At 41.8% G+C, this 18,241-nt stretch overlaps 1 protein-coding gene across 5 annotated transcripts in view; it reads left to right on the plus strand.

Annotated features, from left to right (window-relative positions):
• The window catches only part of TMEM94 (transmembrane protein 94), an 86,660-nt gene that overhangs the window by 25,050 nt on the left and 43,369 nt on the right, over nucleotides 1–18,241 (plus strand). For 3 of the 5 annotated variants that reach the window (XM_039342929.1, XM_039342930.1, XM_039342932.1), the window contains exons 1-4: nucleotides 7,118–7,267; nucleotides 13,873–13,992; nucleotides 15,965–16,092; nucleotides 17,305–17,441. In XM_039342929.1, the coding sequence (XP_039198863.1) occupies nucleotides 7,214–7,267; nucleotides 13,873–13,992; nucleotides 15,965–16,092; nucleotides 17,305–17,441 (439 nt within the window). In that variant the 5' untranslated portion in view covers nucleotides 7,118–7,213. Of the gene's footprint in view, nucleotides 1–7,117; nucleotides 7,268–13,872; nucleotides 13,993–15,964; nucleotides 16,093–17,304; nucleotides 17,442–18,241 lie in introns of those variants that run through there. The other 2 variants (XM_039342931.1, XM_039342933.1) reach the window with 1 other exon arrangement.

Raw genomic sequence — 18,241 nt, forward strand, 5'->3', positions numbered from 1 at the left:
CCTATCCCAGGTCCTGGGTTAGGACTCAATAGGTAGACAAAATGCCAAATCCAGTCTGAATATCTGGCTGACTGTGCGATGATCCATAATAATAATAGTAATAATAATAATAATGATAATAATAATAGGAACTGCTTCCATCCTGCGATGATACCTGTAATACCATCAAATATCCACATCTGCCTATCCCAGGTCCTGGGTAAGGACTCGATAGATAGACAAAATGCTAAATCCAGTCTGAACATCTGGCTGACTGTGCAATGATCCATAATAGTAATAGTAATAATAATAATAATAATAATAATAAAGTTGGAAGGGACCTTGGAGGTCATCTAGTCCAACCCCCTACTCAGGCAGGAAACCCTATACCAGTGGTTCTCAACCTTTTTAATGCCGCGACCCCCCAACCGGTCGTAAGTCGAGGACTAAACGGGTCCGCATTGACAAATTCACTATTAATCAATTGCAAAAGGCGGCCTTACTAGGAACTGCTTCCATCCTGCGACGATATCTGTAATACCATCAAACATCCACATCTGCCTATCCCAGGTCCTGGGTAAGGACTCAATAGGTAGACAAAATGCCAAATCCAGTCTGAACATCTGGATGACTGTGCGATGATCCATAATAATAATAATAATAAAGTTGGAAGGGACTTTGGAGGTCATCTAGTCCAACCGCCTGCTCAGGCAGGAAACCCTATACCAGTGGTTCTCAACCTTTTTAATGCCGCGACCCCCAACCGGTCGTAAGTCGAGGACTAAACCGGTTGTAAGTTGAGGACTAAACCGGTCGTAAGTCAAGGACTACCCAACCGGTTGTAAGTCGAGGACTTTCCCTGCCCGGGAGCGCCGCACATGCGTGGTGCCGCTCCTGCGCCGGCCGAGGCGTAGCTGGCAAATGGCAGAGATGGAGCAGGCCGACCACCGGCTGGGCCACCAGCTGACCCAGCCCAAGGGAGGTAAGGCACCCGCCGGAAAAGAGGAAAAAAATGGCGGACAGTCTTGCTTGGCGACCCCCGTGAAATGGTCGATCGACCCCAAATGGGGTCGCGACCCATAGGTTGAGAACCGTTGCCCTCTACCATTTTGGACAAATGGCTGTTCAGTCTCTTCTTAAAAACCTCCAGTGTTGGAGCATTTCACCTCTTCTGGAGTTCCACTGGTTGATTGTTCTAACTGTCAGGAAGTTTCTCCTTAGTTCTAGGTTGCTTCTCTCCTTGATTAGTTTCCACCCATTGCTTCTTGTCCTGCCTTCAGGTGCTTTGGAAAATGATCCTAAACGAAAGAGAGTACATATTCTCATTTATTAAGGGAAAAAGTTCAGCCAATGTAGACAGCAGGTCTGTTAAGGCAATTTGCCAAAGCATGGGAAGAAGCCCTTGGCTGCCCATCAAGCTTAAGGTGCTCTGTTTTGTTTAGCAGAACAGAGCACCTTAAGCATCCCTTAATTCTGTCCTCCAGGGTCCTGCCATGCAGTCAGTCAAAATTGTGAGGAGGGAGCAGTTGCAGGACCATTTGCCAGGGAGTGTTTCTCTGGAGAGATCAGAGCTCATTTAACTGCTGTGTTTGGGACTGAAAGTTTCCCAGACCAGATGGCTTCAAGACTCTTCCCCCCCCCATTTTTTTTTTTCTTTTTGTGCTTCAGCAGCCCAGGAACTTCCTAGGAATGGTGTTAAGGAAAAGGGGGACGGCGGTTGTGGAGGGAGAGCTGTGCTGTGCAAAACATTGTGTTCCTTTGTGCAGCTCCAGAGTGTGTGTCGTCTAGGAAACACAATGCCCTGGAGAAAGATGCTGCCTTTCTTTCCTTCCCCTCCCCTTCCTTCCCCACTGGGCTCCTTTAAATGCTTTGCTTTTCTTGAGCTTTGCTTCTATAGTTATACGTGTTGGCATTTTGATTCCTGAAATAATGATAAATAAAATCTCTGAGTTGAGTACAACTTCTAGATGTTATACAGTTCTGTACTTTCTGGTTATAGGTTCTTTGCCATCCACAATTTGCCTTATCCAAAGAATGGCTAGATGCGGAGTCAAGTCTCTCAGTTGCTATCTTTGACCAGCAACATCTTCAGCATCTCAAGCAAAGCATATTTTTTTTTAAGTCTTGGGAGGTTTTCCTCCAACCTTAGTGCTCCTGTTTATGAATTATGAATCAGACTTATATACCGCTTTAAGTGCAAGCACTCTCTAAGCGGTGTACACCAGTAAGCAATATATATATATATATTTACATTGCCCCCAACAATCTGGGTCCTCATTTTACCTACCCCGGAAGGATGGAAGGCTGAGTCAACCTTGAGCCGGTGAGATTTGAACCACTGACCTGCTGAACACAGTCAGCTAAAGTGGCCTGCAGTACTGCACTCTAACTGCTGCGCCACCTCGGCTCTTATTCTTATACTCCTATGGTTTGGGGCTACTTAAGGTGCAACAGCCAGTAGCACCTAAGGGCCCAAAGTTTAAAAAAAAAACATGCTTTAATTAGCAGTCCCCTGGATTTGAGATGTATGTCTTGTTCCTCAGCTATAGGCCATTTCCACCTTAGTGATTTACAGATCTTTGCAGCATTGCCCAGCCATCACAGTGACTAAAAGCCTGCCCTTGCTGTTGTTTTAGCACAGGGATGGTTGGAAGATTCTGGAAAGTCCTATGGTTTCCTAGTGGTGAAGTTCATGTTGCTTCTCCTTCTCATTAATAGGGGAAAAAAACACCCAATCTCAATAATAGCCAGTTCGGTCTAATGGTTAAGGTACTGGCCTAGAATCAAGGAGAATAATCTGCTTTAGGCACTAAAGCCAGCTGGGTGACTTTGGGCCAGTCACTGTCTCTCAGCCTTATTCACTTCAGAGGTTATTGTTGTATGGAAAATAGGAGGAGAAAGGTGTGTTGGGCATGTTCACTACTTTGAGTTATTTGTAAAAGTAATAAAGGGATATCAATAAACAAAAACAAACACAAACAAAAAAGTTCACCTTACCGAATTATTCATAAAATATTAAAATGATTTTTAATACTTTTTTGGAGATAAATATTTATATTGTGCTCACCATATTCTTCCTTCTCATTCTTACTCATGGCCAGTGTTACCTGTAATTTATGATATACTGTAAATGTAATAAAGTTAACAATGATTATGAAGCTTGTGCAGCTCAAAGCTCACAAATACAGGTAATTCTTGACTTAACGACCACAATTGAGCCAAACATTTATGTTGTTAAGTGAGACATATGCTAAGTGAGTTTTGCCAACTTTACGACCTTTCTTGCCACTGTTGTTAAGTGAATCATTGCAGTTAAGTTAGTAACACGGTTGTTAAGTGAATCTGGCTTCCCCACGGGCTTTGCTTGTCACAAAATCGCAAAAGAGGATCACATGACCCCAGAAACACTGCAACTGTCATAAATATGAGTCAATTCCCAAGCATCTGAATTTTGACCATGTGACCATGGGGATACTGCGATGGTTATAAGTGTGAAAAACGATCATAAGTCACTTTTGCTAGTGCCATTGTAACTTTGAATGGTCACTAAATGAACTGTTGTAAGTCGAGGACTACCTGTATTAATTAAATCGTTTTTTCAGGAGAAAGGAAGTAGGAAAAGGGAATCGTCAGAAGCCACTTCTTAGTACAGGGCAGGTCCAGGGCATGACTCTTTCATGTACAAGAGATTCTGGGCTCTTGCCCCTTGTATCTCTAGCTGGGCCTGACCTGGAGCAGATTGACTGTAGTGCTGAGAGAATGAGCTCGTGCAGGATTCATCTGACATGTTATGGCACCTACATCTTTATTATCATTTTGGGAGAACTTATTTTTTATGTGTGCTTGCCTTTCTGCCATGTCGAGTTAATTATGTGCATTGACATGTTGAATTGAAAACTTCGATCCCTTTGTCGCTACCTTTCAGCCTCAGCAAGACCACAGTAGGATGATTCTGGAAGTTTCAGTTCACTGATTCTAGAGGCTACCTGGTCAGGAAAGTTCATGTTATTTTCTGCTCCTCCTATTATATTTATCCGACAGACTTGCAGTGTAAATAAGCTAGAGATAGGGACTGTCTGCAATCTTCCCATTAGCCTCATGGCTGAATTTGTTTCACATTTCCCACTTTATTATGCCACACTGGCTCTTCCCTACTTTACAAGAACCACTCTATGTTATCAGAAGGTTAGATTTTTTTTGGTCTTCTCTTCTGCATAACCACTATGATACTTTACAGCAGCGGTTCTCAACCTATGGGTCGCGACCCCATTTGGGGTCGATCGACCATTTCTCGGGGGTCGCCAAACAAGGCGATCTGCCATTTTTCCCCCTCGGGGGGGCGGCACCGCGCATGCGTGCCGCGCATGGGGGCGGCACCGCGCATGCGCACCGCGCATGGGGGCGGCACCGCGCATGGGGCGGCGCACATGGGCGGCGCATGGGGGCGCCGCCGCGCATGCGTGCTGCGCATGGGGCGGTGCTGCGCATGGGGGTGGCACCGCACATGCGCGGCACGTTTGTGTGACGGGGGTCGCCGTTACACAAACGTTGAGAAGCACTGCTTTACAGCCTCAAAAAAAGACATGACTGCTTTAGGAATCATGTTAAAGACGTATGCAAAGCCTTATGAAAAGATGTGCATGTTTTAGTAGAGGGGTGCTACACTCTCATGCAATTTGCATTGCTTCTTCCATATCATTTTCCTTTGTGCAATACACATAGTGCTTTGATTCATTAATGGAAAGACATTTAGCTTACAGTATTCCCTTTCCCAAAGTCCTCAGGAATGTCAGCCTAGCATCAATTTGTAACAGCCATGATTCCAATAGAAGAGATTATTTGTAGATTAAACTGTGGGGTCCGAGCTTGGTGGTTTTCTTGCTGATCTTTCATTACCAAACAAGGTAACATTTGAGCAAACCCCACTCCCTTATAGCATTGATGATGTTATCTAGTTTGGCAATGAAATGCTGCAAGAAAACCTCCAAGCTCAGAGAGCATCAAGGACCCCACAGACATGATTCCCCCCCCCCAGTATTGAACCAACTTTGATTACTGTAATTCTCAGCAGCACATGGTGCATCATTTTGTGTAAAACTTTGGGGCAAGACAGTTATCTATCCCAGGGCTTTTCAGCCTTTTCATCCATTGTACCACTTTTAGGCTATGGCAATATCTGAGTACCACCAGTCGTCTAGCAAGGTGTCAAAAACTTGATGATCAAAAAAAAAAAGGAAAGGAAAAAAGTAATGAAATATAGGTAATCCTCAACTTACAACAGTTCGCTTAGTGACTGTTCGAAGTTACAATGGCTGAAAAAGTGCCCCCCAAGCCACAGCCGAGCAAGACATCTGCCTGCCCACCTGGCCGCGATCTTCCTCCTGTCCGAGGTTTTCATTGTTGTGAGCATTTCTGTTGAGGATTGGCAGCAGGGGTGTGGTGGTGGGGTGTTTGGTTTTTATTCCCCCCATCTGCTGGGTGGTTGCAGCAGGTTTTGGTCACGTCACATGACCCTGGGACACTGTGACCGTCATAAATATGAATCAGTTGCCAAGCATCTGAATGTAAATCGCAAGAGCCTGGAGATGCTGCAACATTCCAGTTGATTGGTGCTTCTTCTGGGCTCAGCAGAAGTGCCAGGATCAGTCCCGAGCTCCAGCTGGAGCTTGGTGCTGATCCTGGCACTTCCACAGAGCCCTGACAGCCCTACAGCTCCAGCCATCTCTCACTCAGGCTTGTGCGGTGCTGCCACGGGTTCAGCTCATTCTCCTCCCCCGCTACCACTTTTCTAGGATGGTCGTGTACCACCTGCCAGGTGCCAATGTACCACAGGTGGTACCCGTACCACTGGTTGAAAAGCCTTGATCTATCCAGCACTAGAAGAGAAGGATTGGCAGAAGAAGGAAGAGGAGCTGATTGAAAGATCTTTCTGGACCGAACTCATCAGACTGGTGGAAGAGATAGAAAGGCTAACAGAAAGACCCTGGGGATAGGAAACCTCCTTGGCGCTCAGCATTCAAAAGCATTGTTAATTTCGCCCAGCAAGAACTTTATATCCAAATCCACTGCAAAGATCACCTGCTGCTTTTTTCAACTGGGCAAGGAAGTTGGAGACTGTTAGGATGCTAAATTATGCACGCTAGAGAGATCCTTATAGCTGGATAAGGAAGTCATCCAGAGATTGCCGCCAAAGCAGTTGATCTTCATTCAGCATAACCAACTCTATACTCCAATCACTGAAGCGGATTGGTCATTCACAAAATTTTTGAGTAGGGCTAACATGTTAACTTTTAACATTGTGCGGCACAGTCCCTTGAATAGGTTGTAGCTAGAGTTGGCCTGACTCTTGTCAGTTGTATAATTCTTTTTCTCTTCTTTTTTCCTACTTGAGTATAGTATTATGACAGTTATATTTGTTAACTCTGTGTCCTTCTCTTGTCCCCTGTATTGTTGTCTTGGTGAGTGGCAAGCCACAGAACTACCAGGCTGTTATTAATAACCTATACTGCATTTCCTTCTGGTGTCTCGTCTTGAGATATTATGAATATTTGATGCTTGGTGGTGGAGAAGAGCTGTTCCCCATCCGGATTACTGCTGGGAAGTCCTGCTGAGAGCAAGAGGATGCTCAGTAGGCAGGACTAAATACCCACAGGGCTCAGCAAATTAAAGCTCCTCTAGACTTTTCCAATGGTATTGAAATAATTGGCTTGAGAAATACAGAACCTGTCATTTAATTTCCCCCTCTTTATAAGTGTATGTTTTGAACCTTCCCAATCCTTCTCAGCTCCCAAGGTTGATTTCTCCCTTTTAAGATGAGCTCTCCCCTCTCTCTGCTGCTGTGATCAGAACTGAGCCTTCATCATCTCTACATGTATAGGACCTGGTTCTCAAGCCTGATCACATCTCTACATAGATGGTTCATGAGGATTATTTGGTTTGATATGCATCTTTCTGTGCCCCCCCCCCGGGAAAAGAACTTCTCCATCTTTCTCTTCTCATTCCTCCCCTTCTTCTTCTGTCTCCAGCATACAGCAGCGTGACTGGCAACAGGCTGAATTAATCAGTGGCTTGGTGCTTCACTCTGCTGTTCCTCTCTCTCTTTCTCTGCAGCGCTGTGCTCTGCGCACTCTCTCTCTCGTCCCCCCCCCCCCTTTGCTCTCTGCTTCTCTGTGGGTAGCAGCAGTGGAAGTTGCTCTTTCAAGGTTTCGAGTGGTGTGCAACAGACTTAGCCCAGATGCTTTTCAAACAGCCAAATCTGTGGATGTCTCAGCAAGCCAAAAGTGGCAAAGTAAGTTTACCTTTTTTTTGTCTTCTTCCCCCCCCCCATCTAACATTTTCATTCAAGATGGCTCCCTCCCCCACCCCAAAAATTCCTGGGTCGCTTCCTGAGTTACTAATATGTTTCCAGCGATTGTCTGTCTGTCTATCTGTCTGTCTGTCTCTCTCTGTCTCTCTGTCTCTCTGTCTCTCTCTCTCTCTCTCTCTCTCTCTCTCTCTCTCTCTCTCTCTGTGTGTGTGTGTGTCTGTGTCTGTGTGAGGGAGAGAGGGAAGGGGAGAGAACGTGAGAAAGTACTTAGCCCTGGTGAACTAACTGACATCTGATAAGGGATAGGATTGCTTTCTTGTGGGTGGCATTCTGTTATGTGGAATATATCCTCATTAAATATAGGAGATAGATCTGTCATGTTTTGTGTTAAAAGGAAACCCTCTTCCTATTCAGTGATTAAGACTTGCCTGTTTCTTCTGATGGTCGTGCACTGCAGCTGAATATTATTTTGCACTGGCATGCATGGATTTGGGTTAAGGCTGTATTTTAAAATAGCAAGCATGGCTTATACTAAATTTCTTGAATTGGGAGGTTTGCCAGCTCTATTCAGGGGAAGCAAATATGGCAATGATCCATCTTGCAGATTAATAAATCTAGGATTACATTCAGCAGTGGTAGAAGTGTATGTAATTCTCAATAGTACCCTTGTCATCCTTCAGAGTTAGGGAGCTGCAGAGAAGAATATTTGCTTTAATGTCAGATTATGTAATATGTCTTAAAAACAAAGCATAAACATCTATCCCCATGGCATGTGTTAGCTCTATTGTGATCTGGCCCTAGGGTGATATGTTAGGGGAAAGAGGACCAGAGGGATGGAGCAGAGAGCCTGCAAGGCACATGGTTGCCCAAAGGAAGGTTTCTTCTCTCCGTAGTTTTAGAAGAAAGGGAAATTGCCAAGCAGAAAAAGGCTTAGGTGAGCCTATTCTGGCTAGTGGCATCCAGCTTTTAGTTTTTGTACACTCTCAAAAATGTGGTTATCCAGCAAAAAAGCGATTTATCTGTAGCAGGAGACACGACCGATGGAGACAATTTAAATCAGACCTCTGCAGGATTTGTAGGTCTGCTTTGTATTCCATTGCTAAGTTAGAATGACCCAGTATTAAAGGAACTGTCATTCCAGTGACATGGCTCTTAATATAAAAGAGAATGTATGCAGTGACCCTGAAGCCAGAAGACCCTCCTTAACCAGAAACAAGCATGTCATTTCGTTTTGCCTTGGTAGCTTGTTCTTGAAACTTGGTTGCTTGAGCAGGGCTCCTCTCTAAACCGTATAGTACACTCTCTTAAGGACAGAATTAAATTATGTACTGCTATGGATTTCCCTGAGCTATGAGTTTGATTTGATTGAGAGAGAGAGAGAGAGAGAGAGAGAGAGAGAATAACCAGCCAGACTCACCCCTTGACCTCCATATCATCTGACTTGACTTGGGAAGATCCAGATCAACATTTTAATCTCTGTGTTACACAATATAGAGTTATTGTCTAAACAATGAGTTCTTGACTATTTTACTCAAGGTTCCCTTCTGAGCTTCATTTACCTCTGGTGATCCCCAACATGCTGACTGATAGCTGATAAATATTTATTGTAAAGTATAGTAATTTTCAGTATTTACGCTCCCAAAATGAGCACACACAATGTGAGGTTTACAACAAATTGACTATATACCTGATAGTTAAGTTTAGGTGGCTTGAAAACTTATTATACCTCTTAGATATATGGCATGGCCAAATGGCCTACATTGAGAACCATTAATCTAAAACATTAATACCAGTGGTTTTAAACAAAATAATACTTTTCCCAGTGCTCATCTAACTAATTATACATTGTCTTCAGACTTAATTAATTATCAAAAGATTTTTCCTGAATACCTCAAGTTGAGGGGGAATATGACACATATTTGCTTCTTTAGTGAAGAGAAATCTGACTAGTTTGTGTGTCTCACAATAGTTATATAACTATGTTTGTCAGTATGTTTGTGTGTATATGCATGTGTGATTTTTGTTGAAATAATTGCCTCTTGCCTCAGAGGGGTCTAAAGCTATGTCTTGGATTTACAGACCATAAAGCAGGGTTAAATATTATTCTTTGTTGGAGGGATGCAAATAATCAGAAATAGCCAAATAAGGCATTCTTTATTTTGCCAATTTGATTGGGCAAATATGGAGGAATATCAACTTCTTAAAAAATTATAAACTTGAGACAAACAGTACAATCACAGATTGTGTTTGGATCATGCCCTGATAGCTATGGGGTGATGGCTTCCTTGAGATTTTCAAAGGTGAAAGCAAATAGTAATTTTAATTATTATATAATTCTCATATCCTGACTTTCATTAATAAGCACAATTGGCCATAGGACTGCATGCTGATATTAACAATAGTTAAGTTCAGGATTGCCATTTTTTTAAAAAAAGTGGTTAATGCCATCTAGGTTTGCTTGTTACCCTTTCTTAAAAATTTCCTTTCATTACTATTTTTTTATTTTCTCCACCTTTATAATGTAAAATATCTGCACCAGAGCCAGTTTGTGTAATGGTTAAGGCATCAGGCTAGAAAATGGGAGATATTGAGCTCTAGTCTAGTCCCACCTTAGGCACAAAACCATCTGAGTGGACTTGGGCCAGTTGCTGTCTCTGAGCCATAGGAAAAAAGGCAGTGTTAATCCACTTCTGGAAAATGTTGCTGTGAAAGCTGCAGAGAGTAGACCAGGCAGTTGCCAGGAATCAAAAAAGGAAGGAAGGAAGGAAGGAAGGAAGGAAGGAAGGAAGGAAGGAAGGAAGGAAGGAAGGAAGGAAGGAAGGAAGGAAGGAAGGAAGGAAGGAAGGCTGGCTCTACTGTGTTCTTTCTTTTAGTTGTCCTTGCACTGCCTGTTTATCATTTTCTCCTATTTCCTTTCTTAACTTTATTTAGCCAGTAAAACTTTACTTCATCATGTTGTGCTGAAGTTGTGAGCTATCCTGAAAGACTGCTTGGGTAGCTGCTGCCACCATTCCCTGTTTTAGGGCAGTGAAAGTTTTCAGAGCTGCTATGTGGGATAGAAAGTCAGAGAACAGGATGAGGGTGAGTTTTCTTTGCACCATCCTGCTAGTTCCTCGATTAGCTGTATCACTGTCATTGTATGGATGAGTTTTCTTCAGTAGTACTTTGAATAAAACAAGGTGACATTTTTCACATGCAGTATTGTGGGCTAATGTAATTGCTTCATTTTGGGGTGTAGTTTGTAAGTGCCAGATGTATGCTTTCATCATCCACATATTCCTTTACAGTTGTGGGCAGGATTGTAATCAAAATCTAATAATTTAATCTCAACCCATCAACTGAGCGAAGGAGGCAAATGCAAATGCTGAACTTCCCATGTTAGAAAACAAACACAGACTAGACAGTAGGCACCAGTACTGGGAACACAATCACATTGTCGTACTCAGCATTCTCTTTCTAACTTGCTGCATTTATATTGGAACCAATCTTGAACGGTTTGCCACTTTGCTTTTCTATTATAATTCCCGCTGTTTTCTATTTTTCTTCAACAGAGGGTTGCTGCTTTAGCCAGACACCGGGGAATTATTTCTAAACCAAAGCACTAAAGAGTAATAAATTAAGGCTACAATACTCTTTTTTCATAGACTGCTGTGACAAATTATGGACTAATTTCAGCAGGTATTCTATCACTAGAGTTGAACAAACAAACAAACACTAAATTAGGTCAGTGAAAGACCTAGTAAATGTAGGTGCACAGCCTAACGTAAGTTAGCTTTTACTAGGTTAGTTTTTTGTGCTTAATGGGTGGATAGTTTGTTGGATAGTTTACAATTTGGTGTCTTATGTGAACCCAGAAAAATGGGTTAATTGTATAATTGTATAGTATGAAATTAGCCAGTGGAGACACAAACTGTGTGTGGTCTGTAGGAGTTAGGTCTGCTGACATAATTAATTTGCTATGCCTGCATCATGTGAGAAAGTGAAAGTTAGCATGGGGTGGGAGGGGTCAGAGAACATGATTTCAAGGCCTGAAGAGGGAACTCATATTGAGGCAGAAATGTGGTGAAAAGAGGAAACATCTGAAACAACTTCAACATCTTTGTTCATGTCTGCACTTTGGGCTTCCTTAGTTTCTTGTTCAAATAGTTTACAGCACTGTATAGAGGTAGGGAATTCTCTGGAGATGTGGAACCGATGGCCCTTTAGGTGATTGTGATCTTTCAGGTAGAAGATCACAAGCACTATGGCTCCATAACTGATAATGCCTTACATGAACTCAGACACTGGGGTTTGTAAACAATGGCAGTAGTGTCATGATAAATTAAAATTTAACCCAGCCAATTGTGACTTTTTCTAGTTAACAAACCATATATGTTAACCAGGTTAATAGAAGCTGAGTTTTGCTAATGTCTACAGTGTTTGATCCTAATAATAGAAAAATAACTATTGAAGTATCCTAATGTTGCCTTTTTACTGTCAGATGGGAGTGCAAATAGGTCATCTGCCTTTACTGATGATTATAATCAAACGTCTGTCACTTCTGAACTTTCCAGATTGAAAATCTGAGAGTTTTGTGGCAGTTCTAGTTTCTCATATCCATTTGTCATAAAATCCCATGTTTGGGATAGTTGGACTGTATCGGTATTCTGGCATTAACTATGTTCCGTGTTATACCTCAGGGGTCTACAACCTTGACAACTTTAAGACTTGTGGATTTGGGTATTGATTGGGATATTGTTTACTGATTGTTGGTCTGAAGGTGACCTTGGAGCTAAAAGCAATTCCCCAATCAAGAAACTGCCACAGAGAGCCATTAGTAAACAGCCCAACCAAAGAATTCCTAAAACCGCCCCTACCCACCCAGACAGGCCAGACACCAGAATATAAGCAGACAGCAAACTAGCACTGATGGTGTTACCTAGTTAGGGTAATGAAACGTCTGCAAGAAAACAAGCCAGCTCAGACAGCACCAAGGACCCCTCAATCATTGTTAAAGTCTGAATATAACTTTGAGTGGACCCAAGGAATGGACCCGAATTGGGACTGCTAGCTACAATACCTGCATTTTCTTTTTGGCTTTATTGTTAATATAGGGGAATGATGTTTGTTTGCAGTCTGGTTTGTCTTCTAAAAAAAAAAAAGGGATCCGTTATTTAAGTCCTAGAGCTAGCCAAATAGGGACATTGCACCAGGCTTTATTCTTAGTTGTTCCAAATATGAAATAGCATCATCTGCTTGCATGCATTGAGAATTTCTTGCTTTACATGTTCATGTTTATTGCTGAGGGATTTGCATTTTCATATTCCTAAAGAAGAACAAGGCAGGGCCAGGTGAGAGAGCAGCAGCTTCAAATAAAGAGATTCTACAAGAAGGTTGATTGTCTGAGACTCTCATTCTTTGGCAGTTGTCCTGGGTCTGTCCTTGGCAACTTGGGCTTCTCTTGATCAGCTCAAACATCGGTCTTTTGGGCAGGAGACGCATGATGAACACCTTCATAATTGTCAAAACTCCAGTGTTTACTTTTATTTTAGTGGAACTCTTCACTGCCATGCATTTAATATTAAATCATGATCTTACAGTGCTTGTTTATTTTTATCCTCACAGGCTACCATTTGCAAATTATATTTTACCCCTTGAACGGGGGGGGGGGGGTTTCTATCTCAATCTCAGAATTGCTTTAAACTGGTATTATTGCTTTAAACTGGTATGATGTGTGAATCAGGCAGGATTTACCTACTCTTTACAAATTAGACACATTCAAGATACTTTAGTTTCAGAAGTAGACTATTCAAAATGCAGTCAACTCTCCAGTTCTTGAAAATGGGCATAATCTGCTGGGAAGGTTAAGTATTCAGCCTGTAATGAAATGCTTCTTGTCATCTCCTATTCCAACTGAGTTTATAGAGAATTTTCAAATGTGACTTTCACCAACTTTGTGTCTTCGAGATACATGGAACATTTTTTTCACATGGGACAAAAGTAGACTGATAGTAAATTGGATTTGTTAGACTTTATTCTTTTTTTCTACTACTAGAGTATCTCCTTAGAATTTTAAGGAATATTAAAGCAGGAATCTGTTGGCCTGCTTTAAAAATTGGCACAGTGTTTGATTTATATAAATAATGGGGTTAACACGAATCAAGTGAAAGCACCATAAGACTCTGAAAGATGTAATCTCATATATCTTTGGAGATTAATATGGATAGGGTGGCATTTCTATTTAGATATGATCAGGGATTAAGGGATCTCTGATAAAGGATCAAGATCAGGGATCTCCAATCAGGTATCATAATCAGAGATCAAGAACGAAAGCTTGAAACCATAGCATAGAAAGAAAAAGGAAGAAAACTAGGAATTTTTTCCCTTTCTCAATACTTTGAAAAGTGAATAATGTCATCCTGTAAGAAAAAAAGAAAAGAGAGTTTAACCTGAAGTACTTCTGTGTTTTAAAGTATTATTATAGACAAGGATATGCCTGTTCTTTCAGTAGATAGGTCACTGCTAAGTATAACTTGTTTAAGAAGATGACACAGAACTTGGTAGGAAAAATTGTGAAGAAATACTAGATTTGCCTTTTGCTCTTTCAGGATGAAATGACTGCAAATTTGGGTCTGACGACAACAAAAGCCCTAACTATTCTGAGAGACCAGCTATCAACACTGCTGGAAGGACATCAGAAAGAAAGGAAGAAGGTGATTTCATGGAAGGTAAGCATTGCAATTTGTGAAGTAGGTACCCCTCTTAGTTTTATGTGTTTTTATGTTTCTTTTAGGAGAATCCTGTGCATTTTACGTAAAAGCTTAAACACTGAACAAGGGTACTTATTATAAACCACATAAGAAAGCAAGGTTGTTATTTATTTATTTATTTATTTATCATAGAAATGTATATGGCCAGCCATCTTATTCAGATAACTGGACAGCTGGCAAGCATAAAACAGAAACATAGCTATACAGTGGTACCTCGGTACTCAACTGCTTCAAAACTCATCGAATTTGGTATTTGATCCACTGCGATAGGAAGAGGGAGATGGCCGCAGAGAACAGACAGGAAGTTAGCCATGCTGGGAAGGTCACTGACATAGGAAAAGGGACAGACAGGAAGTTCTTTCCAGCTGAAACAAAGGGTCACGTGGTAAGTCACATGATTTATTTGGTACTCATTGTTTTTAGTACTTATCGCACCTCCTGGAACCAATTAATGAGTACCGAGATACCACTGTACAAGGATTGGGAAAAATAATAAAAGATGTCACATAAGAAATCAATTCAGTCTGCTCATGGTAAAAACACAAAGCATTACTAAACATGGAATATGGCATTTAATTTCCAGTTTACATGTGAGCAATCAGCATTAAGATACCGTGTTTTCCCAAAAATAAGACCTGGTCTTATATTTTTTTGGGGCACCAAAAGATGCATTAGGGCTTATTTTTGGGGAAACACGGTATCAGGGTGATCAGCCCGGCTGAGCGCCCCATCCCTCGGTTCATGTACAAGAGGCGGCGAGTGCACAGGGGCCGATGGTGTCTGGCAGCAGCTGCAGCCCCCTGGCCCCTTGGTGCAGTGCAGGTAAGTCCGAGTGCAGAGGCGGGGGGGGAGGCAGGTGATCCGGATGTGCTGCGTGGCTGCCTTGCCTGGAGGAGGCTTGCGCGGCAGCACTGGCAGGAGACAAAGGCAGAGGCGGGGGGCAAGCAGGTGATCCGGATGTGCTGTGTGGTTGCCTAGCTCGCGCAAGTCTCCCACAAGCCAGGCGGCCGCGCAGCAGGTCCGGATTGCTTGCCTGCCCCCTTGTGTCTCTGCCTCTGTGCTTAGATTTACCTTTGGCACTGTGCTGGTGGGCTGTGGCTACTACTGGACATTGTCACCCCCGCATGCTCAGTGCATCCTGTGCTGGCTATGCCCACCCACCCCCGGGCTTATTTTGGTGGTGGGTCTTATTTTAAGGGAAACACGGTAACACTGACTTCATTCCTCTGAAGTTGGAGGAAACTTGTAGTAATTGGGGAACACATATGGCACAAAAGACACTTTTCTTCTCTGTCAGTACTTTTTGTTGTATAGAGGTTATCTATCTGTAAGTTAAATGTGGATTTGAAGGTAATTTTATGTGTTTAAAGGCAATTCTCCCTTTATTTTTTGATTGCAAGCGATTTTTGGTGTTCAGGGAAATGAAAAACGTTCAGCAGTAGGGGGCAGCTGAGATGAAAGTTAGGCCACTATGAGGTCCAGGGGAAAAATTGAATGCTAAGCTTTAATTTGGGGTAATGTTTTTTTATAGTTAGAGGTTTTGCTGGATTTATTGTTGTAAAGATTGCTAGTAACCTTTGCCATTCAGGGAAGGAAATGATAATTCCAGGGTGACAGATTTCTATGATATTTCCTGCTGTTGAGAGGCCAGAATAAAGAACTAGCATTCTTTGTAGACAGGGCTCATGAACATCTGTCTGTCTGTTTCTTAGGCTGTCTATCTGTTTCTTTGGCTTTCTATGTGTCTATATCTGTCAGTCTATCCATCTATTAAGCTTGGAATATGGATAACAAGAATCTTGTATCTACAGTCCTTGCGCTCCAATGCAACTTAGTTCCACTGTTGTTTCTCTTGAGCTTTGCAGTTGGATAATAAAGTCTAGTTTCCATTGTGAATGTAGCCCCATTCTTTATACTTGTCCTATTGTAGGAAGTATGGAAAGCCAGTTTTCTGTATCATGGCAACCGGTGTTCCTGTTTTCACTGGCCAGGGGCATCTCTGATGCTTCTATCCATGCTGCTACTATTCTGCTGCTATGGGAGCCAACCCAAAGGAAGGTAAGTTATCTATACATTTTCTTACCCTTCAATTCATATAGAAAACTGTTGATAGTCTATGGAAAACCATAAGCATGTTTGTTTTTTTGCATAATCATATTTTAAAGTTGACACAAATTCAACCTGGATTATGTAGGATTTATCAAATGCATGAACCGTTTCCAGGCAGGTTGAAAGCATATTATAATAATAGTATCTTGATCTGGTGACAATAGGAAGTGTGTGTGTATGTGAAGGTTATAAAGGATTCTTCAAAAAAAATAATTGATATTATTATGAGTCCAAGATCCACCCAAAACCTCCTGCTTTTGCCTTGACCAATATGGATATGGAATAAAAACTGTGTTAAGATTTAAGTATGTGGATAGGCTCATAAGAGATCATGTGATTAGTGACTGAAAGCTGGTAGGATTGGCGATAGGGCTATGCAACTGCCTAATTGTTCTTAAGACTTCACACTTTAATCCCCTTTGTTGGTTGCCTTCATGCTTATGAAACTGTTCCAAATATTTTGAAAGACTGTTATGAAGATTTTTTTCAGCTTGCTTCAAAACTGGGCATTCAGTTTGATAGAGAGTCCTGCGGCTACCAATGCCTGGCCTTATGTCTCTTTAAAAATGAAGTTTATTCGAAGAAATATTGACACGTGTGACTTCCTAGTCAGTCCTTCTAACCCAGGCAGGCCAAACTCGCGATGTCACGTGATGTCGCGCAATGTAACGGGCCGGTTTTGCCATTGCCGGCAATGGGGTGGGCGCGGCTTCCACGTGACGCGTCCGGCCCATGGGCCGGCAGTTTGACACCCCTGTTCTAACCAAAGGACTCAACCTATTTTAGTTGATGAATTTCATCAGATCCAGAGCTATAATAAGGAGGCTGCATTGGCTTTGGCAGCTCTGCTGTAAAGTTAGATTATGAGTCAGATGATTGAAGCTGATTCACAATGCCGGCCCAAGATGCCTTGTAGCTTGAAGTGAAGGATAAAATTTTATGTTTAAAAATGTTAAATGAATAAAATGTTACGGTATTTCACTTCCTTGAGCTATTTATGGGAAATAAATAAATAAGCAAATAAACAAATAAATGAACAAACAAGTAAAGTATTCAGAAATTGGTCAGACTGGTAGCTTAATTTTATTCTATTGCTGTTAGCAATGGGATGCACATAATTCTTTCAGCTGCTTAAAAAGTCTCATATTTTGCTTTAAACAGTGAAGGTTCAGAAATCGTAAATGCCTTGGCACTGTTCTTCCTGGTGCTACTTGACCTCTTTGTGATTGGACGGCAAGAGAGGATGAAACGCCGGGAAATTGAGAGGAGACTTCGGAAAATCATCAGCAGAATAAATGGTAAGACCCCCCCCCACACACACACCTTCCTCTCTTTCCTCCTTTATTGCTTTTGTTACCCTGTGTAGATGGGGCCGCATCCATCCAAAAGCAGATCTTAGAACCTTTGCCATTGGTTTTATTATTTATTTCATAGATTTATATCCCACTTTTCATTCAGGAGCTCAAGACAGTACATAAATGTTCCTCCCTCCCATTTTTTCTCCACAAGAACAACCTATGAGTTAGATTGTTTAGGCTGAGAGAGAGTGACTGGCCCACTGATCCCTAGAGAGATGTTGTGAACAAGAATTAGTACTTGGAACTCTTTACTCATAATCCAACACCTTAATCACTACACCATGAAGGCTCTCTACTTTTTTTGTCTGAAGAAATAATCTTTCTTAATTAACAGCAGATAATTCTCCAGAAGGTTCATATAGTAACTGTGCCCAACAGTGATATTCCTCTATGTTCTTCCTTTGTCTTTATATTCCACCATTGCTACAGTCCTTCTCCCTACCCCCCCCCCCTTCCATTTATCTGAGGTTTTCATGACAGATGTGAACCAGGCATTTGGTTAGTCTTTGTTTTCCCTCATCTGATGGGTCTCATTAGAGACTGTTGTAAAATGGATGGCCATATAAACTATACATATACAAATATATAGTGAGAAGTATCCTCAATTTGTCCTTATTCCAGTTACTGCAATGTTACCACTATAACTTATATGTTAGGAAAATAATAGAAATACTTTTTGCTTTTTTTAAATTTTCTATACTTGTAAACCATCTCTTCATTCAAAAAAGGAATTTGGAGTC

The sequence above is a fragment of the Crotalus tigris genome, unplaced genomic scaffold, assembly GCF_016545835.1.
Source record: "Crotalus tigris isolate CLP2741 ecotype Arizona unplaced genomic scaffold, ASM1654583v1 scf7180000017814.3102382, whole genome shotgun sequence".
NCBI classification, from domain to species: domain Eukaryota; kingdom Metazoa; phylum Chordata; class Lepidosauria; order Squamata; family Viperidae; genus Crotalus; species Crotalus tigris.